Below are 26846 nucleotides of genomic sequence, written 5' to 3'. Positions count from 1 at the left end.
ATGGCCAGCATACTCACTGGACATGTCACCCATTGAGCATGTTTGGGATGCGGCGTATACGACAGCGTGTTCCAGTTCCTGCCAATATCCAGCAACTTCACACAGCCATTGAAGAGGAGTGGACCAACATCCCACAGGCCACAATCAACAACCTGATCAACTCCATGCAAAGGAGATGTGTTGCACTGCGTGAGGCAAATGGTGATCACACCAGATACTGACTGGTTTTCGGACCCCCCCCAATACAGTAAAACTGCGCATTTTAGAGCGGCCTTTTATTGTGGCCAGCCTAAGGCACACCTTTGCAATAATCATGCTGTCTAATCAGCATCTTGATATGCCACACCTGTGAGGTGGATGGAGTATTTCGGCAAAGGAGAAGTGCTCACTAACACGGATTTAGACAGATTTGTGAACAATATTTGAGAGAAATAGACCTTATGCGTACACAGAAAAAGTCTTAGATCTTTGAGTTTAGCTCATGAAAAATGAGGGCAAAAACAAAAGTGTTGCGTTTATAATTTTGTTCAGTGTATGATTCATAAATAATTTAAATAATTAAACATTTCAATTATAATTATTTATAAGTATTTTGATTTAAAAATAAAAATGTTTAATATAAATCTTGGTCATCCAGTTATATCATTAATTTAAAAGGACTTTGTGACATTAATTTAGTCATTATCAGTCTCTAACTGTTTTCAACTAGCTAAGCAATTCAGCCAATCGAACACATTAATCACTAAAAACATTACTACTACTACTGCTCAGGGACGTGCACAGGGGGGTTGCTCAGGTTGCCCGGGCAACTGCCCATATACCCTTCTCGACTCACGTTGCCCTTCCGAGGTGGAAAAAAATAAATAAAAAAAATCGTACAATGGATGCAGAATTTCACGTAAGCCTAGATTAAAAAAAAAAAAAAAACGCAAAGCCTCATTCACTTCCATATTCGGGAAAGTGAAAGTCAGTAGGGGAAGGGCAAACTCTGTTTACGTGGCTGCAGCGCTGCACGCGACCGGCACCTGAGCTGAGCCTGCATGAGCGGCACCAGGAGATTGTCGCGGTTGTCGGGTGAGACGACTTAACGTTGTCGGAAAGGTATAACAAACGGACGATCATCATCAAGTTTTATGAAATGAATTAAAATCTTCATAAACCCAGGATGAGTTTGCCACGTTTAGCCTAAATAATCAGACAGATAGCTTGCAGACAAGCAGCCTAGGCTAGGCTACTATTTTTTTGGTAGGCATTAAGCAAACTAAGCTACATGTCTGCTGATAGTTAGTTTCTCACATTTCATTTTAGCAAGAAGAATGAATGATGGAAGTAATGCATCACATTAGTTATTTTATTCAAAATGGTTAAATGCCTAAATCCTATCACTATTTTGGGTATTGTTTGAAGCCAAGATGCCCACTGAAAAGAGGCGGATTCAGGAGAGGGAGAGACGATTCAGGGAGGCAGCAAAGGGCAGCACATCACTGCAGGGTTGGCTGCGAAAAAGCCAACCAGCAGGTGAGACAGAGACTTTGCACTGTGATAAAGATGACATGACACTGTGTATGTGAATTGATTAATTAGTCAGACTCATATTTTAGCCTACTAATGGCAATGTTTTATAATTACATTCCATTTAAGATGAGGAGGAGCAGTCACAAGCCTCCAGTCTATGTGAGGAAAATGTGGACCAGGAGGAGGCACATAGATCAGGTAGGCCTAAGTGATGATCACCAAATATGAGATGAGAGGACCATGCTAGAAAGTACAGGGTTAAAGAGCTGCATACTAAATAATTGTAATCTAAAAAAACATAGGCTATTTTAGAGGTCATTTCAAAGATCTTGCCTGAGCAGAACATAAATACCACTAAGCTGGTCAAATCAAGGCTCAGAAATCAGTGTGGTCAAGAGCGGCTGTCAGACCTCCTCCTGCTGGCCATAGAGAAGGACATAGGAATCGACAAGAAAGAAGTTCTGAAGATTTTTGTTGAAATGGCCCCTAATAGGCGGCTTCTCCTTTGAAGCTTTGCATGTTTAGTATGTAAATTTGGAGAAACCTATCAGTGACTTGATAGGGTATTGTTAGGGATATTGATGTAGGGATTTTCATGACTCAAGTCAGGATTTTCTATGTTATTATTAGTAGTAGTTAAGGTGATTTAGTGCTGTATTTCAGTGTTTCACTACTTTGTGTATATATATTTTAATGAAGACCCTGTTATTCTCAGTCCTTCATATAGCCTGTGAGTTGTTGTTGTTTTTTTTGGGGGGGGTGTTGGTAGGCGAGTGCCCTTTTTTTAGGTCAGAGCAACTGCCCCTCAAAATTCCTGTGCACGTCCCTGCTACTGCTGCTGCTAATAATAATAATAATAATAAAATATCCGGTTTATCTGAGTTCTATAATGGTCACAGTTTTTTGTTAATCCACACGGTCAGCAGACAATTTTATTTATTGGTGCTGCTAGTGGTGACGAGTTCACAAAATTAACAGAATTTATTGTTTGATGAGCATGCACTCACCACATTTCTGGAAAATTTACCATATTTAAGTGTTGAATGAGGGATTGACAGTCTCATATTGACAGTTTCACCAGTGAAATGCTGACCAAAAATCAACATTGATTCAATATTTGTCTTTTCAACACTGAAAAGCACTGAATTATCAACATTGATCCAATATTATTTAGTATAAATCCTTGTCGCCTGTAAGATGTCAGTTTTACATACATTCTAAACACATTGCTGTGCAGACAAAGTGTATACATATTAATAATATAATAATTGTGCAGATTCATTGGTCATAACAGAATTTTGTGAGATCGCGATGAACAAAAGTGACAGCTTTTTAGTGGTTATGAGCGCTCTTTGCGAGCTTTCTAGGCAATCCATTTAAAATGTAGAACTTTGTTTTTCGGCTACACACACGTTGCAAAGTTTCGGGAATGACATCTGCATATTTATGCAGGATTCGCTCTCGAAGTAGCAGTGTTTGACATAGTGATAACCATAGCAATAGACGGGACAAAATATGTGAAAATGTGCATTAAGACTAGAGCACCTTCACTAATTTCAGAAGCACACCTCAGTGATTATTTCTGGAACCTGGTTGATACACTTTTATTGTATAACTACATACAAAAACAACCAAATACAAATACACTAAATAAAATAATTTAATAAATGCATATTTACAATTTAAGAACTTAACTAAAATAAGTATTAATAAAATAAATAACTAGAGAAGGCTGACTCAGCTTGCTTCCATTTAGTGAGAAAAGCCTACTCTTCACCTGAATTAGAAAAAAGCTCCTCTGGTCTTCAGTGATGCGAGGACAATATTTGAGCGTACACGTAATATCTGTTCTTTTATGAATTGGCTCTGCTCTTGCTCAATGTATATTTAAAAGCACACGTCCAGTTTTGTGCGAGTGAAGGAAATCCGCTTTCGAGTGGAGAGATTCGTGCTCGCGCATTTCATGGATCGCGTAACATTATGCACTCTCAACATTGTCATAAAAATCACGCTATAGAAACCACCTAAAGTTAAGTATAAAGAGGAGAAGAAAGCAGCCCTAGGCAGCTTCCAATACATGCCAGGATCTGCCACTGCCAGATGCAGTTAGAAATTTACTAAAAACAAGCCTATCGCAAGACATCTGGTAGGGGGGCACCTGGGGTGGCCAGCCAAATTTCAGGGGGTGCCGGTGCCACCCCTGGCCACCACGTAGACACACCCCTGCTTAAAGACATCTAATAAACGTCTATTTGGCATCTGATAGGAAACGTCCAATTGAAGTATTGCAGATGTGTAAACACTAAAAAATATGTCTTGCAGGTGTAAATGCATTGCCAACATCAAATAGACGTCTCCGTGATGCATGAGTGCTATCAGGGATGATACAATGCTATGATCAAAACTTTTAAAAATGTCATTATATGTTAAAATTGAATCTATGCTCTGTTTGTTTCTTATATATTTATAATTTGTATAGCTATTATTTGTATGTTCCTTTTTTCTGCAATAAAAACGTGCAGCAGATATAAATCACATATCTTCTTTAAAACAATGATTTGGTTGTCTAGCTTTAACTACGTTTGCGTAAAATATGAAATATTTGGGAAAGTGCATTGTAAAAAATTGCTGTAAAATTTACAGTAACTTACTGGCAATTTTGGTTGTTCTGTAAATCAATAATTACAATTGTTCTGTAAAAATACAGCAAACTCTTGCATGCTGTAAAATTGTTGTGATGGTGTAAACATTTGGTTAACTTATTTAATTTGAGTCTACTAAGGAACATTGCTTAATATAAAACTGCAAGCACTTAATTTGTAATAGTAAAGGGTCTTCTAAACAAAAGCCAGGCTGGCAAAGATGTATGAATGTGTTTCTCCTGCATGTGACAGATGTCAAGCTCCAGCAAACCTGATTCACATGTTTTGGCTCTGTCCTTCATTACATAATTATTGGAGTTCTTGTATAGTCTGATAATAAATTGACTTCAAATACAAAATAAAGTCTCTCAAAGTATTTAATTTACAAATTACATCAAATTTTTTTTCGTCCAGCAAAATACAAGTGACAAAATACTCAAAAGTAATTAAATGTGTGTTTTTAATACATTTAATTAACTCAACTACTGCTGCATATTAGCAGAGATGGGCAGTATTTTTAGTTGTTTACAGGCAGATCGTGAATATCATCACACAGTTTTTTTTTTATGCCTTCATTATGTGAATTTATAAAGCATTTCTTAAAATCAAAAACTGTTGTGGATAATGGTGGCACAATGACCTTATTTGGCCAATTACAGGTTTTAAATTGTTAAATGTTAAAGGTGTAATGCAAAAATGAATATTAATTTTCACAAATATGTGTAAAATGTTAATTTTATCTTGTTAGCTAATCAGGTAAATATAGTTATAATATAATATAGTATATAAGTCAATAGGTGCTATTTACCTGTGCTGGTTTAAATATATTTATTTACACAATATACACTATAATAATATTTTTCTTAGGGCAGATAATAACACTAATAATGATAGTGCACATTAATTGGGTTTGGTACTGGCTGCCATTTCTTCCATCAATATTCACCATATCTGCTTACGTGTCATGAAAGTGATGCTTACCTTTAAGTCTAAAGGTAAACTTTTTCATCAAAGCAGCCTTATGTGTTTACATGATTGGTCAGGTTAAGAGACCACCGGTTAAGTCTAGAAGGTGTAATTAGGTAAATATGGCAGTTTCATTAATCATGAACTTTTGAACATGACCACTTTGCAGGGCTTATCTTAACCAAAAAAAAAAAAAACTCTTGACTAGTTGAACCGGTAATTTACATGGATTGCATAGATACAGCACGCAAATATACAAAGTGCAAAGATACATTTTGGATAAGATCAGAGAACCTATGAAAAACCTGAAGATATGAAAATGGCTATGAAAAACCTGAAGATGGGAAAACTATAAAAAGAAATGTCCACCATTCCAGCACGACATTGTCTTATAGGTACTGTTGTTCCAGAAGCCTCCTCAGGTAAGGGAATGCTGTCTTCAGTATCGTTTAGATTTTGAAACAGTAACACAAGAGTAAAGGTATTGTGAGTACTGCAGGACTGTGAGTCTCCAACAGGTTCAGATATTTAGCATTCCATTTATCTTATGGGCATCGGCAACACATCTACGCCTCTCCCAGGTCACGTCTTTAATAACACACTACACGATTGTCACTCATATGAAAGTGCACCGATTTGCCTCTAATTTTGGGCATTTGTTGGCAAATTCCACGAAATTGTCAGCAATTGAAAATCGGGGGGCTAAAATTGTGAAGTGTGTGCCTGGCTTTTAAGTGCATAAAAATTTATTTATTGTTTGTATTTCATGATAAAATTTACAGAATTTGAAAGCTGAGACTTTAATTTAGCTAAGTTGGAGGCCACTTCAAATTTTATAATGTTTTTAATACATGTGAAAATTCCACCACCTACTCCATAAAAAAAGGGTTACATTCTTCATATTAATAACTTTATTCACGCAATATACTACTTTATTCTCAACATATTACAACAATGAATCTTGTATTGCTATGACTTTATTCTCGTAATTTTGACTTTATTCCCAGAATACTATCATTTTAATCTCATAATGCTATGACTTTATTCTCAATATATTATGACTTTAATCTCATTGGTGTCATTTATTTTTTACGTGTGGGGGTGAAATCAATTGAAAATTTAAATGAAATAGTAGTATATATCAGGAAAAGTGTACACTTTTCCTGGTATATACTACTGTCATCTTCACTATAATAAAGAATCCCACTGTTGTAGACAAAACCCACATTAAAAGCCCAACTAATACATACCATTGCTCGATTCTATGGGATAACAGGATACATGTTTGACCTGAAATGTTTGGGTAGGAATAAATTTGAGTTAAAGTTATGATGCGTATTTAGTTGCAGATAAAGTACTGCTAAAGACAAAGCTGTATTTACTAGCAAAAATCAATATATGTTGTAAACGCAACCCCAAAATTTGGATTTAAAAAAAAGAAAGTATTATTTATTTTGCCAGCAAATTTTTGCAGAAATGCTTGTGTTACTTTTTTCTCACCTCTGGGTCTGCTCTCATGTAAAAACAATGCCACATGGTGGAACGCAAAGAATAAGTATTTAACTGCTTTCAAAATTTAATTAGGCAACAGTAAGACCAGGGCACATTACACGTGTCCTGTCAAGGACAACATTTTATTTTGTTTTACCAAATACCCGTGTGTCTCTCTCATAGATCTGTGAAGAAAAGATGTTCTGTTGGTATGCTCTGGCTCTGTTGACTCTGGTCCCAGTGGTTACAGGTAACAATGCTGGAGTTAAAGTCATAATAACTCAGAGAGGACTTGATTATGGTAAGTGTGAGCTAAATATAACTGTGCTCTGTGATATTTCATGTAAATCTGAAAGTATGATTGTGACCGAGGGCTCTGTTACTGGCTGCAACAGTACTGACATTGCATAAATGTAACATCACACATCCATTCATGCTACTCTCGTTGCAGTGGTGACATGCTGCGAGTAGTAGCAGGCACTTCTTACTTACAAACATGCACAGTCAATTGCAGTTACAGTTTTAGTAATTTCTTTTGTAATTTTGTTGTTTGTTTTTGTCAGTTACTATTTTAATATGTCTATATTAGGGGTGCAATGGTACATAACCCAGTCAACAATTTGATCTCACAGTGATCTCACCATGATCTCCCAGGATACTCGTGATGAGGTAACAGTGAGCTAAAAGTGTAACCTCAGCGTCCTCACTGTGTGCTCATACTATTGTGAGGTCAAAGTGCACTCACTGCACAGAGACTAGATACCCAGCATGCATTGCAGCATGAAGCTTTTGATTGTCACCATTGTTGAGATTCATACACTGATTCTTGGTGTCTCTTTTTCTTTTTAAATGACACCATAGTTCAAAATGTTTATGACTTATGCTTCTAAACTCATTCATAAATGATTACACTGTTTGACCCTATGCTGTATAATCAAAGAGCTGTTATAATTAAAACATTCAGATTAATAACACTTCACAAAGACTGCATACTGAATCTAGATGATTTTGTTGTTTTCGTCAACAACAACAAACCAATATCACCTGGTTGTACACTGTAAAACCCAACGAGTTAGGATAACTCAAACCGTTTGAGTAAACCGATTGCCTTAAAAACCTAACAAGTTAACTCAAACCATTTGATGCAACTGATTGCCATAAAACATTTAAGTTTTTTAAACTAACAATTATGAGTGCTCTGAACTTATTTCAGTTGAGTTCACTAAAATAAGCTATACATTGCAGTTAAGTAATTAAGTGATTAATTAAGTGCTGATTGAGCATTAGTGATGAACACCTGCTGTTAACAAACAGAATCACTGACAGAAAGAGAAACACAAGAACAACAACTGACTTTAGACACATGCTTAGATGAAATCAACTGAAATAAAATACATTAAATCTCAAGATCTGATTAAACAACCCCACAAACAGCATCACCAGCTCCACTTATTAATAACCAGATTGACTTTATTTCTGTCAGACATCTACAGAAGATCTTATTGAGAATTAACTAAGGTTTAGATTTATTGTTTCATTTGAAGTAACCATGTTAGAGATCAGTGTCTGCTTTTGTTGGGCTCTTGACCCTTGACTTATGTGTAGTGATGGGAAGTTCGGATCATTTTATTGACTCGGACCTTTGAGTCTCGTTCAGCAAAATGAACTAATCTTTTTGAGTAATTTTGTTCATTTTAGCAAAATATAATTAAAATGTTACGTGCTACTTCCTTAACACATCTACTACTTATGCAAACGCTGGTCACACTACAAACGATACAAACTATAATGCTATAAGAAACAGAAAAGATTAATTCATGGTTTACCTGGGTCTTGATTAGCTCACCTCACCTCTTATCTGACAAGTCTTCAGGTTTGAGTCGTTCGTTCATCACGTGACAGCCTCATACACGAACCAATGCAGTCAGAGCCGGAAAGAGAATTGATTAGTTCACCTGTTTCGAGTCTTCGGGTTTGAGTCGTTCGTTCTTTTGTCACGTGACCACTTGCCGGATCAGTAAAATACACTGTAAAACCTAACAGTTAGGGTAACTCAAACCGATTGAGTAAACCGATTGCCTTAAAAACCTGACAAGTTAGGTTAACTCAAACCATTTGAGGAAACTTATTGTCTTAAAATATTTAAGTTTTAAATCTAACAATTATGAGTGCTCTGAACTTATTTCAGTTGAGTTCACTAAAATAAGATATACATTGCAGTTAAGTAATTAAGTGATTAATTAAGTGCTGATTGAGCATTAGTGATGAACACCTGCTGTTAACAAACAGAATCACTGAAGAAAGAGAACACAACAACTGACTTCAGCCATAGCCTTAGATGAAATCAACTGAAATAAAATACATTAAATCTCAAGATCTGATTAAACAACCCCACAAACAGCATCACCAGCTCCACTTATTAATAACCAGACTGACTTTATTTCTGTCAGACATCTACAGAAGATCTTATTGAGAATTAACTAAGGTTTAGATGTTGATTTATTGTTTCATTAGAAGTAACCATGTTAGAGATCAGTGTCTGCTTTAGTTGGGCTCTTGACCCTTGACTTCTGTGTTAGTAGTTCTGTTTCTTCTCTTTTTCTGGTTGTTGTAACCATGTGTTCTTCGAACATGTTTGTTATAACTCAAAAGCCCAGAGGAAATGATCAGTAGTTGGTTGTTATATATTTATAATGACAATCATCTATTAGTGAGCTGATCTCATAGAGATTTAACATAGACTCATCGTGTCTGAATTCTGGTTGAATGAACATAGTGATTACAGTAAAAGTGATTCTAAGAGCCACTGGTCAGTTAATATAAAGGACTTTACAAACAGTTTGTCCACAAAATGTTTTAATCTATGGTAGAAATTAGACTCACACAGACATCAAGAACCAGCTTGTGAACCTCAACAATGGTGACCATTAAAAAATAAATTTAAAAAAAAAAATGCAGCAATGCATGCTGGGAGCCATGGATGAGTTTTGTACTATGCTAGTACCCAGCATGCATTGCAAAATTATTATTATTATATTTTTCTAATGGTCACCATTGTTGAGGTTCACAAGCTGATTGTTGATGTCTGTGTGAGTCTAATTTCTACCATAGATTAAAACTTTTTGTGGACAAACTGTTTAGAAAGTCCTTTATATTAACTAACGGTCACAGAACCAGTGGCTCTTAGAATCGCTTTTACTTTAATCAATACATTAATTTAATCAGAGGTTAGACACACAATGAGTTGTGTTTATTCTCAATGAGATCAGCTCAGTAATAGATGATTGTCATTATAAATATATAACAACCAACTACTGATCACTTCCTCTGGGCTTTTGAGTTATAACAAACATGTTTGAAAAACACATGGTTACAACAGCCAGAGAAAGAAAAAAAAAAACTACTAACACAGAAGTCAAGGGTCAAGAACCCAACAAAAGCAGACACTGATCTCTAACATGGTTACTTCAAATGAAACAATAAATCTAAACCTTAGTTAATTCTCAATAAGATCTTCTGTAGATGTCTGACAGAAATAAAGTCAGTCTGGTTATTAATAAGTGGAGCTGGTGATGCTGTTTGTGGGGTTGTTTAATCAGATCTTGAGATTTAATGTATTTTATTTCAGTTGATTTCATCTAAGCATGTGTCTAAAGTCAGTTGTTGTTCTTGTGTTTCTCTTTCTGTCAGTGATTCTGTTTGTTAACAGCAGGTGTTCATCACTAATGCTCAATCAGCACTTAATTAATCACTTAATTACTTAACTGCAATGTATATCTTATTTTAGTGAACTCAACTTAAATAAGTTCAGGGCACTCATCACTATTAGTTTAAAAAAACTTAAAAGTTTGAGGAAACTGATTGCCTTAAAACATTTGAGTTACCCTAACTTGTTGGGTTTTACAGTGTACTATAAAGTAAAACTGTATTTTTTGTATGTTGGATCATATTTAAGAATTATCATAAAATTATCAAAATATGTGTAATAAGCATTTTCCTAGAAATAAAAATGGTCTGTTCATTTCTGTCACTATGTTTTTGTTACTGTTTCTTGAGGAGCTGTGTTATTTTATAAATAAATAAATAAAACCCTGTTATAAATAAAATATTGATTGATTTGTCCTTTCACTGTCTTTGTCTATCAATAAACATATAATATAACTATATAATAAAAAAAAAATCCAAGCCTAAAATTACAAAGCACTTATAGTTTGTTCATTTTTACTCCAATTTTGACTTTGCTGGTGTAATTGTTTTTCTTAGGCAGACTTGACATATTGGTCTAATATTTGTCTAATATATATCCAAAGAAGATTGGTCAAAAAGGACACAATGATAGAAAGTGAAAGCAAATAACATTTTGAATATGAATGATTAATGTTAGTTTAAAATATTAAGGTTATGATCTGGCTCTGTGGCTTTAATATATTTTAATTTTCTTGTTTTTTTTATTTAAATTGTTTTAATTCATTTTGGAAAAGTTATTCACAGCTAAAGCTTTTTCTGGCACAAAAATAAACAATAAAAAAACAATTCAAGAGTGTGTACACAGTGTTAATGTCTAAAGTGTCATACGTTACAAAAGTATAACACTATAGTCTAATCTAAAGGGTTAACTCAAAAGACATAAATACAACAAGGTATTGTATTTTATGAAGATTAGACTCCAAAAAAATAAATAAAATTAAATTAAAGCATAACCAACTCTTTACTATCTTTATTACTACATTCAGTATTATGGAAAAGAACCATCGTGACAGGAATAATTTGAGACCAGAAATGCATCACATAACTGTACGAGTAAATAATAATAATAATAATAATAATAATGCACCCGTTTGTTAACTAATTTCTCTGCCCAAAGCTGTCACGTCACGTGACAAAAGAACGAACGACTCAAACCCGAGGACTCGGGAGGTGAACGAATCGATTCTCTTTCCGGCTCTGACTGCATAGGTTAGTGTATGAGGCTGTCACGTGATGAACGAACGACTCAAACCCGAACTAAGCTGAACTAATTCAGTGCAGAACCTATAGGATGTTGCGCATGCGCGACTGAACGAATCACTCCCTGAGACGACTCATTCTTCCCGAGTCACATTAAAGATTCGTTCAAAATGAAAAAAAAGAAAAAAAATACAGTAATTCATCGAAATGGGGTTTTTCATGTTCCAAAGGTTGTATTATGTTTGTAGTTACAAGACTGACTTACTACAGGTGAAATTTTGGATAGATTGCTGTGTACATTTACAAATCCCACTGCACCATCATAATTTTCAAAGTTTTCCTGTAGAGGAATTTAAACGTTTACAGTGAAAAAAATACAAGCTGTTACAAATTTGCAGATTAAAAGGCTGTAGTAACATATGTAATGTGCAGAGTAGTCTTATCAGTACTACAAACACTTCAGCCTATGCAAACATAATGCTAACCGTAATCCCACTAGTGGACAGTGTTGGGTAAGTTACTCTAATAAAGTAATTAATTACACCGTCGAAGATGTAATTAGTAACTAGTAATTACATTACTGTACAAATTACTCTATCCAAAAAATTATTTAATTACTTATTATTAATTACTTTGTAAATCCTATTTCAACCTTGTAGTATGTGGGATTTTGGGTCACACGTCACTCAAGGTGCGGTTATGAGTATATCAGATGACCAATTCCCACCTCACTTAGTTTAGTGCATCAGTCAAAGACTGGTAATTTGGCAATGCGGGCGTGTTTCCCACAAGCTGTTCAATAATTTGAATTGCACACATTGGAGGGAGCTGGTCAACTGATTTATCTGAAAGATTGGTGATTTAGCTAGCTAGAAGAGCCTTGGATCATCAACACAAAGAAGACACAATTGTAATAAGATAAATGAAATTTATTAACAATAGATATGCACGAGTAAATACAACAACTAGTGATGATACCAATAATTGAATATGCACTGCTAATAGAGAATAATAGACAACTAAATAAGGAAGATACTGAGTAAATCGCAGAAACAACGGCTGAATGCAATGCTGTTGAGCTGAATGTAGCAATGGAAGAGATTTCTATGGAAATGTTGCTTATGAGAACCACTTAATGATTCTGGTGGAATTAACAATAAATAACTGCTTATTTATCTCTGAACAAATAATATAGCTATTATTCGTAATGCTGACCCCAAGTAAGTCAGTCTTGTAACTACAAATGTACTACAACCTTTGTAACATTAAAATACCCTTTTGGTGAATTACAGCAATTATTTTGTAAGAATAATTATGTACTGTATGTACAGTAAGGGAGATATTGTCAAAATTTCACCTGTAGTAAGTCAGTGTTGTAAGTACAAATGTACTAAAACGTTTGTAACATTAAAATACCCTTTTGGTGAATTACAGCAATTATTTTCTAAGAATAATTATGTACTGTATGTACAGTAAGGAAGAAATTGGCAAAATTTCACCTGTTGTAAGTAAGTCTGGCCACTAGTAATGTACTAGTTTTTTTTTTGTCTATTTTTAGGCTTGTATTAGTTGGATATTGACATTGGTGACAAGGATTATGAAAATTCCATGGAATCAAAGATTTTAATATAAAAACCTTTTTAAAAGAAACAAATTACTATATTGTGATATATATATCATTATCGTGATATAAAATGTGTCATATCGTGATATAAGATTTTGGTCATATCGCCCACCCCTAACAGTACATAATTATTCTTACAAAACAATTACTGTAATTCACCAAAAGGGTATTTTAATGTTACAAAGGTTGTAGTACATTTGTAGTTACAAGACTGACTTACTACAGGTGAAATATTGCCAATATATCCATTACTGTATGTACGGTACACAACTATTTTCTCAAGCTCACTGAAAATAAATAAAGTCAGTGATGAAATAAGTATAAGAAACTAATTGCAAGCAATAGGACAAAAAAACTAAAAAAACGGCCATATTCTGACAGTAACATCCTGTTTTTTCATTACAACAGTAAAATTCCGTAAAAAAAAATTATGATTTCTGGGTAATATTTCTTGTTTTCGAGAAAGTATCCTTCTGCAGTCATGTGAAGTAACAGCGCTCAGAGTCGACACTCAGAGGCTGTGTTTCAAATCACACCCTAAACCCTCATTCACTATTCCCTACATGAGTTTACCAATATAGCCCACCTGACAGAGAGAATGAACACCAATGACTGATTTCAGCCAATGATGAACAGCTGCTGTGAACAAGCAGAATCACTGGAGAAAAGAGAAAAATGAAACTACAACTGACTTCAGCCACAGCCTTAGATGAAATCAACTGAAATAAAACAGCAGAGGAAGATTAAACAACTCCACAAACAGCATCACAGTTCGACTTTATTTCTGCCATATATCTATAAAATTACTTGAGAATTAATAGACATTTAGATACTTTATTGAAAATAGTTTGTGTGACCTCACCATTATGGCGATCAGCGTTTGCTTTAGTTGGGCTCTTGACCCTTGACTTTTTAATGTTAGATTTTTTTTTGGTTGTTATAATTGTGTTAGTAAAAAGCATATGTCATAACAAAAGCCAAAAAAAAAAATTGTAAGTAAATGTTTTCAGATTGTACTCATCATGAGTCGGCCTACTTCTCTGACCTTATTCCGTCTTTAATGAAGTGGTGTGGCTTTTTTTTTAAATTAGTTTTATGTTCTGATATGTGCTATAATGCTGCAAAGCAATCTATTATGAAGAACTGCAAAACATCTTATGCACAAAACCTTCAGTACTACGGCATAATTAAGACACATACAGACATCAAGAATCAGCATATGAATCTCAACAATGGTGAGTCAAAATCTTCATGCTGCAATGCATGCTGGGTACCAGCACAGTACAAAACTCACCCATGACTCCCAGCATGCATTGCGACATGAATAAATTATGCCACTGAATTGTCCTCTTATTTTCTCTAATTCTTTCTATTTGCTTTTATTATTGCTTTTGTTTTTGTGTTGAGTTTTAGTAGTGGGTTTTGTGATGTTCAGAGCTGATCTGTTTATTTATTTTGATAGTCACCACTGTTGAGATTCATACGCTGATTCTTGAGGTGTGTGTTTCATAGCATTTTGTTTTTTTTTTTTTTTTTTTTTTAATTCTCAGTAATGTTTTTAACAATCTAACATAAACTAGAGCAAAATAATGAGCAGACTGTTATTACATCATCACTTTGGTAACAGAAGAGATGCTGGAGAAAAAAATCAGTGAATATAATGTTTAATGATGGTTATGTCGTTAGCATAACATAACTAACAATATTGAAGATTTTGTTTTGGTTCTTTTTCCCATAACACATGTGTACAACAACCAAAGAAAAGTTAATGTTAAAAAGTCAAGGTTCAAGAGCCCAAGTAAAGCTAACACTGATCGCCATCACTGATCCAACAACCTGCATTTCTGTGAACTTCTGACAGAAATAGCATCAGTCTGGTTAGTAATGTGTGAAGTAATGCTGTTTTAGGAGTTGTTTAATCAGATATTGAGAGATTTAATGTCTTTATTTCAGTTGATTTCATCTAAGCTGTGGCTGAAGTCATTTTTTAGTTCTTGTGTTTCTCTTTCTTCAGTGATTCTGCTTGTTAACAGCAGCTGTGCATCACTAATGCTCAATCATCACTTAATCACAGAATTATCTCATTAACTTCACTGATTCATTGTTACTCTAACACTCTGTAGTGTGCACACATTACAAGTGTTCATTTAAAACTGAGGATTTTGTCGTGGACTTTAAAGGGTTAAAGAATAAACTGTAATTAATTTACGGCAACAAACTGTAGAAAAACAGTAACTTACTGGCAACCGTGCTGCCAGTAGATTACCGTTAATTCAAAGAAAAACAGCAATTTACTGTAAAACGTAACAGTCAGATTAACCAAACTAAAAAAGTTATTTTTACTGAAATATTAGTGAAGGTCCACAGAAAACAGTAATGCAAAGTCATGAACTGATCAGGTGAGTAAATATTAATCTGAACTATATTAATGTGTTTTTGTACAAGAGAGATCTGTTAGTTTAATGTAGTTTTGTGGGTCACCGTTGTGCTGGAGAGTAGAGCCTATGCTTCAGACAATGATGAGCCACAAACACTGATGTTCTGCTGCTTTTTTTTTTTAAGCAGCGATGATCTTTTTGTTAAGTGCTCCAGCGCATGTGCTGTAGTTAATGATGAATTGAAACAATTTGAGTTAAAGACATGTTTTTAGTTATTTAAAGTGTTTGCAGTTTTATAGTAAGAAATATATTTTCTCAGTGGACTCAAATGATATAAGTTCACATTACTAATGCCATATGAATACCAATATTTTAAACTCGAACTGTTTGAACCAACTGGAGCAGAGTTCATTTCCATGGTAGTATAACAGTAACAGGCTGTAAAAATGAAAAGCTGTAAATTAGTAGCAAGTCAGTCTTGTAACTACAAATGTACTACAACCTTTGAAACATTACCATTTTGGTGAATTACAGTAATTGTTTTATAAAAATAATTATGTACTGTATGTACAGTACGGGTGATATTGGCAACATTTAACCTGTAGTAAGTCAGCCTGGCCACTAGGAATGTACTACAACCTTTGGAACATGAAAAAACCCTTTTGGTGAATTACAGTCATTTTTTTCTAAGAATAATTATGTATTGAATGTACAGTAAGAGAGATATTGGAAAAATGTCATGTGTAATAAGTCAGTCTTGTATCTAGGAATGTACTATAACCTTTGGAGTATGAAAAAAAAAAGTAAATTGCTATAATTTTGTCATAACATATTTGTGTACTGTATGTACAGTAAACGAGTTATTGGCAAAAATTTCACCTATAGTAAGTTAGTATTGTAAATATGAATGACCTTTGGAACATAAAAATAAAACACTTCTGGTGAATAGCAGTATTTTTTCATGAAAATATTTGTACAGTAAGGGAGATATCGGCAAAATCTCAACTGTAGTAAGTCAGTCTGGACACTAGGAATGTACTACAACCTTGAGCAGCCATTTGAGTACTTACAGTGAAAATATTTGTGTACTGTACTGCATATATGAAGGAAGGTATTGCCAAAATCCCACCTGTAATAAATCACTATGAGTAATACAAGCTTTACAGTTTGGCCATGTTTTATTTTAAATGTTAAAAGTCACTTTAGTTCAAATACATTGGTTTAAACCCAGTCGGTGGAATTGTCAGACGGTCCCTTCCACATTAAGCGCCACTATACACATCAAAGCTTTCTCTGGATTAAATTTGCTGCTACAATACACTTAGGCGGTTTTTAAATGATATTTTCATGTCGATATAAAGTGGTTACATATTGTTAAAACTGATTGTGTGGTGGTGGTATCTTTGTAGGACTGTCGACTCTATAGAACAGCGGCACGCGAAAGCAAATGTCCGGCGAATATCGAACCTAAAACTAACTTTACCGCGCTAAAATGTCGGGAGTGCAGCGGGTGAAAGAGCGTGTAACTTAACTCACGGAGTTTCGACTGCTTTGAGGGCGGAGATTATAATGCTCGCTGGCTAAGCTTGCGGTTTCATACCACACTAAAAATCATGTACGCTAGAATAAAAACATATAATAATCAAATTAATTTACCGAACTTGCATAAATCCTCCGTTCTGCGTCTCTCTCCGGTCAGCAGCAACTGTGTTGTCTGTGATGTGACGTCAGGTGGCATGCTATTTACAGCAGTCCTGTATCCACGGCTGCGTCCGAAATGGCATACTACTTATGTAGGTACTACATTTGAATTCGAACGTACTACTCGACCGTTAAAAAAGTACGTTCTATATAGTATCAATGAGGGTAGTATAAATGGAATTCGGACGTACCGCCATGTTGATGTTGTCACGTGTTATGCATCTTCACAACAGTGCGAAAATTTAAAGAGCCCACTTCACTGCGCGAACATCGTTAATGATTTAAATTCTTACCGCTTAACCAACCGTCTATTTAAAAAAGCAGCATTAACAAGCTGATGTACTACATTGAGGTTAACGTAACTCCATCTGATCGGTAATGATTAGAGATCTTTTTACACCCAATTCACAAAATCGTTTAATCTGTTTGTTAAACCCTCAACAAGTCAGTCATTTACTTGGATGATGTTAAACAAATACAAGTTATAACCACAATGAACATCAACAACGTTTTTCCCTGAGGTACTTACACTTGAAGACAGCTACGTCGTGGCTTTCCGCCATTTTTCGAATATGACGCCGCCTCTCCAGTGGCCTCATGGGATAGTAAAGTGTCCATCGTTTGCCTACTACAGAATTCGGGCAGAAGCAGTAGGTCATCTGGGTACTTCTTGCCTACTGTTTTTCGAATACTATGAATTCGGACATACTACTCGCCTCGCATACTGTTTTTTTCGCATACTATATCGTAGGGAAGTATGCGATTTCGGACACACCCCACCTTTTTCTTCAACGCGGAAGTAAGCCTATGGGTGAGACTTCCGGTTCATTAGCCACTATAGGTAAATAACGAGGAGAATAACAACGTGCAGTAAACGGTAAAACTTTTTGCACTACAAACCAGTGTGTTCATGATTAAGATAATACATTAAAATAATATAAGACACACTAATTTTCAATATCAAGCAGCAAAACGAACTGTTTTGTACAGCTAAAAATAGCTGGATGCGGATAAGACCGGAAGCTAGACCCATAGAATTTACAAATGGCCGCGCCCATTTTTACTTGGCAAAGGTGGATAGAGTGGGGGAACTATGATGTCACTTTGTAGGCAAAAACCCGGAAGCGAGTTAGCATTTTAGCACTTCCGGGTCCATCGTCTCAGAGTCAATGGGTTTCTTGAATGGGATTTTGGTTAAATCCCTTGAATAAGGTCCGTGGTTCACACAGGCTCAAGATACTTTCACGTTTTATTCTACGACATAAAACACACCAGTCACACCACACTCGTGATTTTTTTAAGCTGTTAAGTTTCTTAAAAAAGACGGTAGCTAACAAGTTGCTATTTGGGACTACAGGAGCCGTCGGAGACATTCAACGTCATCACGCCGAGCAGTATATCAATTTAGTATTTTCCAGCTGTAGTAAAATTTATAATATAATTAATTTTAGTATAACCAATGAATAGTTTACAGCATTTTATATTGTTGTTCGACAATGTTTTTTTGCTTTCCCCCGAAATGCGACACATCTTCGGAGGGAAGATGCTTGTTTTATCGCTTTCCTACTGATACAGACTCTGGGTTCGTACCACAAGGTAAATTCATATTATGATTATTACATGTAAACACCACATTTACTGGCTTTACGTGGTGAAAGTGAAACTTTAATGATGCATAGTGCTTAAAGCCACATCAAAAATAAATGTGTACGGCCGCATGAAGTTGTTAGAAAGAGATGGTAGAAGCAAGGATAAAATAATATTTTGTGTACCCACCCTAACAAAATGATGGCTGAAATGTGGTACTTTGTTCACTAAAATAAGCTTAATCTTACCATATCCAAAGACTCTCTCACTGTTATTTAAAAGATTAAATACGCGGGGATACGTTTTTAATTAAAATATTCATATTAATCAAGGATTTATTGACTTTTAATGCACCTTATTTCGAAATGTACAGAAATACGTGCTTTAAATGTCCTTTAGTTATGATTATTTCATTTATTCACTATACTATTTATTACTAATGTCTCATTTCAGTTTTATTTTGGCTCTAGTTTTGTATTTATTCCAGTTTATATGAAAAGGTTCATGTAGTGTGGATTAAAATTCATAAAAAGAGTAAATACGTTTCACTAAACATGTTAAAAATAAGTTTGAAACAGTTTGCGATGGTCATGACGTTGAAGGCAAGCGACCGTGGTGGTGTAGTTCGTTCATAGCCTAAGTTTAGCTTTTCAGTTCTGGTGCTTTTATTTAGGCTTCAAAATTCATCAACGTTATATTATTTTGTGAAGATTATCTTGATGGACAAAACGTGCAAGTTTCATGAACTATGATTGAACACAGAGCTTATTTTTTGCGATAATCCAAAAGTCTATTGAAAAATCCTATTGTCTTTTTGTCGAGGGAACCAGTTTCATGCTAACCGCCGATCCGCCTACAAATTGACGTCATAGTTCCCCCACTCTATTATTGCCCCGTGTATTACAGTCAGGTTACAGCAAGGTTAAAGCAACACTAAAATATACTGTAAAATATTCCCGCCAAGACAAAATTACCCAGAATGCAATATAAATTACAGTACTTTACTGTAATGGCTAAATGTGGTATTGTACTGTAGGTTTCTACAGTAGTGTGCTGCTAAATCTACAGCGATTTCTAACAGTGTACATTTTCATTTTACAATAATCTAGAAAAGTTAAAATACCAAAGAATTGTATATGAACTTGGTATGCACCACAAAACAGTACAGTACAAAAATTTAATTAAATTCAGCATCCTCTGCACATTTGGCCAAATTTCATTACAGTATACAGTAGGCTATAGCAAGTGTTTAATGTCCTGACACAAGACATCTCTAGGCAGTCAGTTCTGAAAAAATGCAGTAGCCTAAAAATGGTCAACAATAAAAGTTGACAATCACACATTTGAGGGTGTACAACATGTGCTACAGTTTATCCTGTACAGAATAGTGAAATTTCTGTCATCTAATGTACTGTACTGTGTACTGTAATTATACTGTATGTATGCATAAGTAGCTAAAACCCCTGTAGATGATTGGTTCAGCTCTCTCTCCATTGTTAGGATGCAGAGATTCTGATGTGTTATAAGTTTTGCTACCTAATATTTACTCATTGTTAAACATTTTGAGAAATGTGTCTTTGTTTTGAGAACTGAATTAATGGTTTGGGAAAATGGGCCAACTAAAATCAGTTATGTTAGCAATTGAGAAAACTGCAATACGATTCTTACCTAACTCTGCTATTAGTGTCTGTGAACGGCATCTTCTTATTGATTTCATGTTATTGTTTCGTCGGATGGCAAAAAGGCCGATATCTATGGAGTCAATTTAATGCCGCATATACATGCAAAAGAATAAAGTTTTGCAAAAGAAAAGATTATCTAATAAAGTTTTGTAAACGAAAATGAAAGTATTGAGAAAAAAAATTTGCTTTTTGTAAATAAAAATATAGAATTGCAAAAGAAAATGAAGTATTGTGAGAAAAAAAGAAGTTTTGCAAACAAAAATAAAGAATTGCAAAATATAAATGAAACAGAGCAAAAGCAATGATTTTGCAATACATATTTTGCATGGCCATATCTACTAATTTATTTGCAACGCTGCTTTTATTTTGTGTTTCAGTCAAGTTTGAGCTTGCGATACCATTTTCCCCTTTGCGCTTAACGTTTCTGTGCGTCTCACTTTGTGGCGCTGTTTTGACATGGGGGTGGAGTCAAGGGACAGGGCGTGTCCAACAGGCCTGGGCATGCCTCCCTGGAAGTGACGTCATCGGCGTGCATGCATTGCAGCATGAAGCATTTTGTTGATTGTTGACACCATTGTTGAGATTCATATGCTGGTTAGTGATGTCTGTGTGTGTCTAATTAGAGTAAGAGTTCAAATATGAATATGCTTTGTGTACAGTAGATTTAAAATTTATTAATTAACTGTTAGACCAATACTTTACTTGCATGCTGTAGTTTCACAGGGTTGATTATTCAAAAGATAAACCTATAAATTAAAGTTTTTTAAAAAGTGTTGTAATCAGGCCAACGCCTGATGATTATTTCTTCATGTAAAAGCAGCTAACATCTGTTCACTGCAAAGCACTGATCTCTTTGCTTTATAACAGCACATGCATTGCTGCAGAGAGAGATCTAACACAAGAAGTCAAGGGTCAAGAGCCCAACTAAAGCAAACACTGATCTCCATGATGGTGGCATAATTTTAACCAATAAAACATCAACATCTGTAATTCACAATAGCAGCAGGTGTTCATCACTAAGGCACAATCATCATTTAATTAGTCTCTTAATTATCTCATTAACTTTAACTCTTTGAGGACTTGAGATTTGGCTCGAGACTCGTTTGTGACTCGAAAGGAATGACGTGATTCCTCCTCTGGTGAAATCAGCTGCTGAGTTCATGGGTGGAATAAACATATGACAGGACTTTTACTTTCTGACCCCTGGACTTTACACCTCTGTCTGTAATATATCTGCTTGTTTTACACTCTTTGGCCACCAGGTGGTATTGTGAGCAAATGAAGCCACCAGAAATTAACCCTTTTGTGAACCACTTGGCTGAAAAGTTTAATGCTTCATGAAGCTTCATTTCACCATCACTAGTGCAAATGGACTCTACGCTTTTAACAGCTTAAGTTATTCTAGTTTTATTGTGTTGGTGTAGGTTTCCTGTTAATATTGTATATCAAATATACATTTGATTTTCAGTTTTAAATTATTGTCTTTCTCATCTTTTTAAACACTCCAAGATCTCACACAGTATTATCTGACCCCATTTTAACAACTGTAAATTCGACCACCGATTGTTACATTACTAGTTAGTGATTTATGTTATTTTGACCCAATATGATCATGTTCTAATCTTCTGTTGTTCTTCATGATTTTTCTTTATTAGTTTGATGATTCCAAAGGACAGATTGAGGATGCAAGGATGAAATGAGTTTTTTTTAGGCAAAGATTTTTGCAGCTCTTAAGGTAGTAAAGTAGTAATTTAAACGGCAAACATTTATTTATTTTTTATCTTAAATCTTATATATTTATTTATTTTTTGTTACTTTGAAACATGCTTTAAAGAATTTAAGAAATGTGTAATTTTACAGGAGGTATGTTTACAGCAATTGTCTTCTGTTGGTTGTAAAAAAATTAAGTTGGCTGTTGGGCATTCCTTGTTCTAAAATGAATTTCCAAAATGGTATTACATGTGTTATGCGTTTGTTTGTAAGTGCCGATACATTTTGATACATTTATATAATTTATACATTCAGATTTAACTTAAAAATGATGACTAATCTGAGCTGCAACAACTCAAAAATAAGTTAACTAAAAGCTTTAAGTTAATTGCTATCAAAATGTATGAGTTAGGTTGCTCCGTACTTCAAGTTAAGTGTAATTAACATGCATAGGTACAACAAACTCAAAACCTAATAGTTCTGTTTACTTAAAATTGGGGACATCATAACTTAAAAATGTGATGTAACTGATTACCTCAATTTTTATTCGGGTTTACAGTGAGTCGTGCGTGCAGTGTGAGAAGTGCAGCGATCTGATGATTTTGAAAATCAATCAATTCGATGCCATTATTGTAATGAGACAGACGAGACGAGACGTGAGACGTGTGGATCCAAGTGCAAGCTTTATTGGTCAAACATGGTCAAAAATACAGGCAGGGTCGAACAACAGCAAACAGTATCCGGAGGGCTAGACAAGAGAGGTAATCCAAAACGTGAGCAATAATCCAGGCAAGGCGCGAACAGAGTCCGAAACGGCAAGACAAGGGTTAATCCAAACAGACAATAGATCCAGGGCAGGCGGCTGACAGACGAGACGAGATGAACCAGGCAAGGATCAGGACACAGATGATATAGACTATAAACAAGGTTAGGCTAGACTTAACTTCAGAAAACACGGAATGGCTCAGTAAGGTTACTATCACTAGGAGAGAGATAAATGCAGACAACACTCGGCGATCTGACTAAGGAAGTCCATGGCTTAAGTAAGCTGTGTGATCAGTGCAATCAGCTGTGTGATCAGTGCAATCAGCTGTGTGTGTGTCCGTGGGTGACGTGCAACAGTAGTGTAGTGCAAGAGTCATTTCGATGGAAGGGCGACCTCTGGTGGCTATCGGGCGGAAGGCCACAGACCGAATTCGTGACGACCTCCATGGCGGAGCAGACAGAGCAGGAGCCCACCAATGCGGAGCAGACAGGGCAGACGATCTCCACGGCGGAGCAGACAGAGCAGGAACCCACCAGTGCGGAGCAGACAAGGCAGAAGAGCACCACGACGGATCAGGATGATCAGGAAACCCCAGCAGAGATTGAGACCTAGGAAAAACAGAAACACAAGAGACAGAGAGAGCATATATGGTCTCAAGGACCGAGGCAGGGAACACAAGAAGTCCATCAACAGATTCCCTGAGCGGGCAGTCAATTCACCATAGAGCTTATTGGTGGAAACTGGGCTAACAAACAGTCCAACATCTGATTCATTGCCTGGAATGGGACAGGAAGACAGTTCAAAATCATGCTCTTTGACTGAAACTGGACAGGCCGACAATTCACCCTCAGGTTCATTAGTTGAATAAGGACAGACAGACATTTCAGAATCAGATTTAACTGCAGAGTTTAAAACAACAGATAGTTCTCAATTGGATGCAATGACTGATACTGGATTGGCAGACAGTTCAGTGATCGAAGCCGGATAAACAGACTGTTCAGTGATCGAAGCTGGATAAACAGACTGTTCATAATCGGGTCTACTGACTGTAATTGGACAGACAGACAGTTCATTGACAGAACCTGGCAAGACAGACAATTCAAACTCAGATTCATTGAGGGAAACTGGACCGGCAAGTAGTTCACAAACAGATTCATGGGTTGAGATGGGATAGACTGACAGCTCAAAACTAGTTGTATTAACTGAAGCTGAATTAGTAGACATTTCAGTGACTGAAGCTGGGTAAACAGATAATTCATACTCAGACCTAGTAACAGAAACTGGACAGATTGACTGGAAGGGGACAGACAGACTGTTCATTAATGATCTCTTTGGCAGAGACAGGGTTAATGTAGAAGATTTTTATTGATATTAAATAGAATTACTTAGACGTAATCAAGGTGAATTTTGCCAAAAATGTATCTGTTGAATCTGCCAATATATTCTGAAGGCCTTTGTGTCAAAATGTGTACGTGGCAAAGCACATCTGGAAGAAATGAGGAGGAGGCTTTTTTCCCCCTTTACCATAACAAAGTCAGGATGGTCTTCTCTCCTATGGGACAGATAGAATTACGTACACTAGCAAAATATAGAATGGTAAACGTGTGGTTCAATATATAGAAACCCCCTCCCCTTGTTAATTTTTGAGTATATATACGAAAGACAAAGAGCATTCGGGAGAACTCCTTTGCAAACGAGTTTTCGGTTTTATCCCATTAAAAAATAAAACCTACTCTGGAATCAAACTCTGGCACTGCGTTTTGTTCTTTGAACTGCGGCGGACGACACTTCAATTGGCACCCCAGATGGGACTTGGAAAAGAGCAACGGAGAGGACAGCCACTCTGAGCAGATTCTGACGAACAACACATAAAAAGTGGCCACTAATTAATCAGGTAAGCATTTTTGCTTATATGTGTTGTTTGCAAAATCTGTTCTTAGTGGTAAGGTCACTTAAATTTTGCTCTTCCAAAAATTACCAAATTTAAAAAGAAGTGTAAAAACGTAAAAAGGGAGTTTTATTCCAGAAGAAATAACTGCATGCATTATCTGGTTTATTGTTTGAGGCCTTGATAAAGAACTTAAACTGAAATTAGGAAGTGCAGGCAGATTTTACATTGCTAGCAATGATCTGTGGTTATTTAGTCTGAGCCTGAAGGGCCAGAAATAAATTCGAAACAGATTTGAGGAAGAGAGCACGCAAGACCTATGATACCGCCCTGATTAAATTAAAAAAGACAAAAAAAGATGTAAGATTACAGGGGTCTGAGATGGGTAGGCGAAGAAAAAATTCCTGACAAAAGCTGGTTATTTTACTTCAAAGGAGAGATTAATAAGGGATTACAGTGAGAGAACCAGAGTTTTGGAGCAGGTGGATACTCGAGAGAAAAAGCTTTGTTTTGTTGTTTTGTTTTGGAGAATGTTTGAAACTGTGTCCGTGTCCGAATGCGTGTGAGTGTGAAAAACTGAGAGTGAATGAAAAACGAATAAATTCCGATTGGGTTTGAGAAGAGAAGTGTGCCTTTTTCCCAAGTGGAGGGGGACCGCAGCTCTTGTCCTGCCCAAGAGGTTTGATTGAAAGAATAAACCCTTTAAAAAAATTAAAGGGGTAAAGTATGATTGATAAGCCCTTAGATAAAGGGATAAAGTGTGAAAGTACACTCAAAAAAATTATTCGGTCTAAATTGACATTTTATGTAATTCAATTGCATAACAATTTTCCATCCATTTAGATTACATAGTTTTAACATAAACAAATCAATAAACTTAATGTGATTCATATGCATCAGTCATACGTGAATGAAACAGGTAAAATTTATGTAATAATTCACAGTAAAGTCCCCACACTGCTCAGTGTTCATGTGTTTCCACACTACAGAGTGTTCAAGTAGCATTGAAGTAGTGTTGGAGTTAAGAAGATAATTATGTGATGATTGACCATTAATGATGAACAGCTGCTGTTATCAAGAAGAATCACTGAAGGAAAGAGAAACACAAGAACTGCAACTGACTTCAGCCACAGCTGAAGATGAAATCAACGGAAATAAAAGAAGACATTAAATCTCTCAAAATCTGCTTAAACAACTCCACAAACCAGAGGTTTAAGAATTAACAGAGGTTTAGATGCTTTATTGTTTTGTTTGAAATCACCATCAAAGAGACCAGTGTTTCCTTTTGTTTGGCTCTTGACCCTTGACATTTTGGTGTTAATATTATATTGGTTGCTTTAATTGTGTGTTCGTATAAGACACACTTAGTTTAACCAGCGAGACCAAGAAAAAAATATTTTAAAAAAATGAGTTGTGGGCAAACGATCCACTGACCTCATTTCATGAATATAATGTTGTATCGCTTCAGAACTAGCAGTATAGAAAAAGATCATTTGAATAATTTACAAATCACTTTGTGCGCAAAAAGTTTTCATCTGCAGAAACACAAAGACCAAAGACATCAAGAATCAGCATATGATTCTCAACAATGGTGACAGTCAACAAAATGCTTCATGTTGCAATGCATGCTGGGTACCAGCATAGTGCAAGACTCTCCCATGTATCCCAGCATGCATTGCAGCATGAATAAACAATGCAGCTGAATTGTCTGATTATTTTCTTTTATTCTTACTATTTAATTTTATGTTTGCTGTTTTAGTTGTGATTTTTAGTAGCTTGTTTTGTGATGTTCAGAATTTTATCTGAATATTTTGTTGACTGTCACCATTGTTGAGATTCGTACACTGATTCTTGATGTCTGTGGTCTTTAGATTGCAACAGATGAAAACTTTTTGTACACAATATGATTTGTAAACTATTAAAATTATCTGATATTGACAATACTGCAA

At 35.5% G+C, this 26846-nt stretch overlaps 1 protein-coding gene across 5 annotated transcripts in view; it reads left to right on the top strand.

The window, feature by feature from the left end:
* Positions 1-780: 780 nt before the first annotated feature.
* The window catches only part of LOC131534257 (bactericidal permeability-increasing protein-like), a 56152-nt gene continuing 30086 nt past the window's right edge, over positions 781-26846 (top strand). For 3 of the 5 annotated variants that reach the window (XM_058767035.1, XM_058767038.1, XM_058767034.1), the window contains exons 1-3: positions 1117-1518; positions 1642-1713; positions 6798-6915. In XM_058767035.1, coding sequence (XP_058623018.1) covers positions 1369-1518; positions 1642-1713; positions 6798-6915 — 340 coding nt within the window. In that variant the 5' untranslated portion in view covers positions 1117-1368. The other 2 variants (XM_058767037.1, XM_058767036.1) reach the window with 2 other exon arrangements.

Source organism: Onychostoma macrolepis, chromosome 25 (genome assembly GCF_012432095.1).
Source record: "Onychostoma macrolepis isolate SWU-2019 chromosome 25, ASM1243209v1, whole genome shotgun sequence".
Taxonomy (NCBI): domain Eukaryota; kingdom Metazoa; phylum Chordata; class Actinopteri; order Cypriniformes; family Cyprinidae; genus Onychostoma; species Onychostoma macrolepis.
The sequence above is the reverse complement of the archived record's forward strand: the minus strand, read 5'-3'. Positions and strand labels throughout refer to the sequence as shown.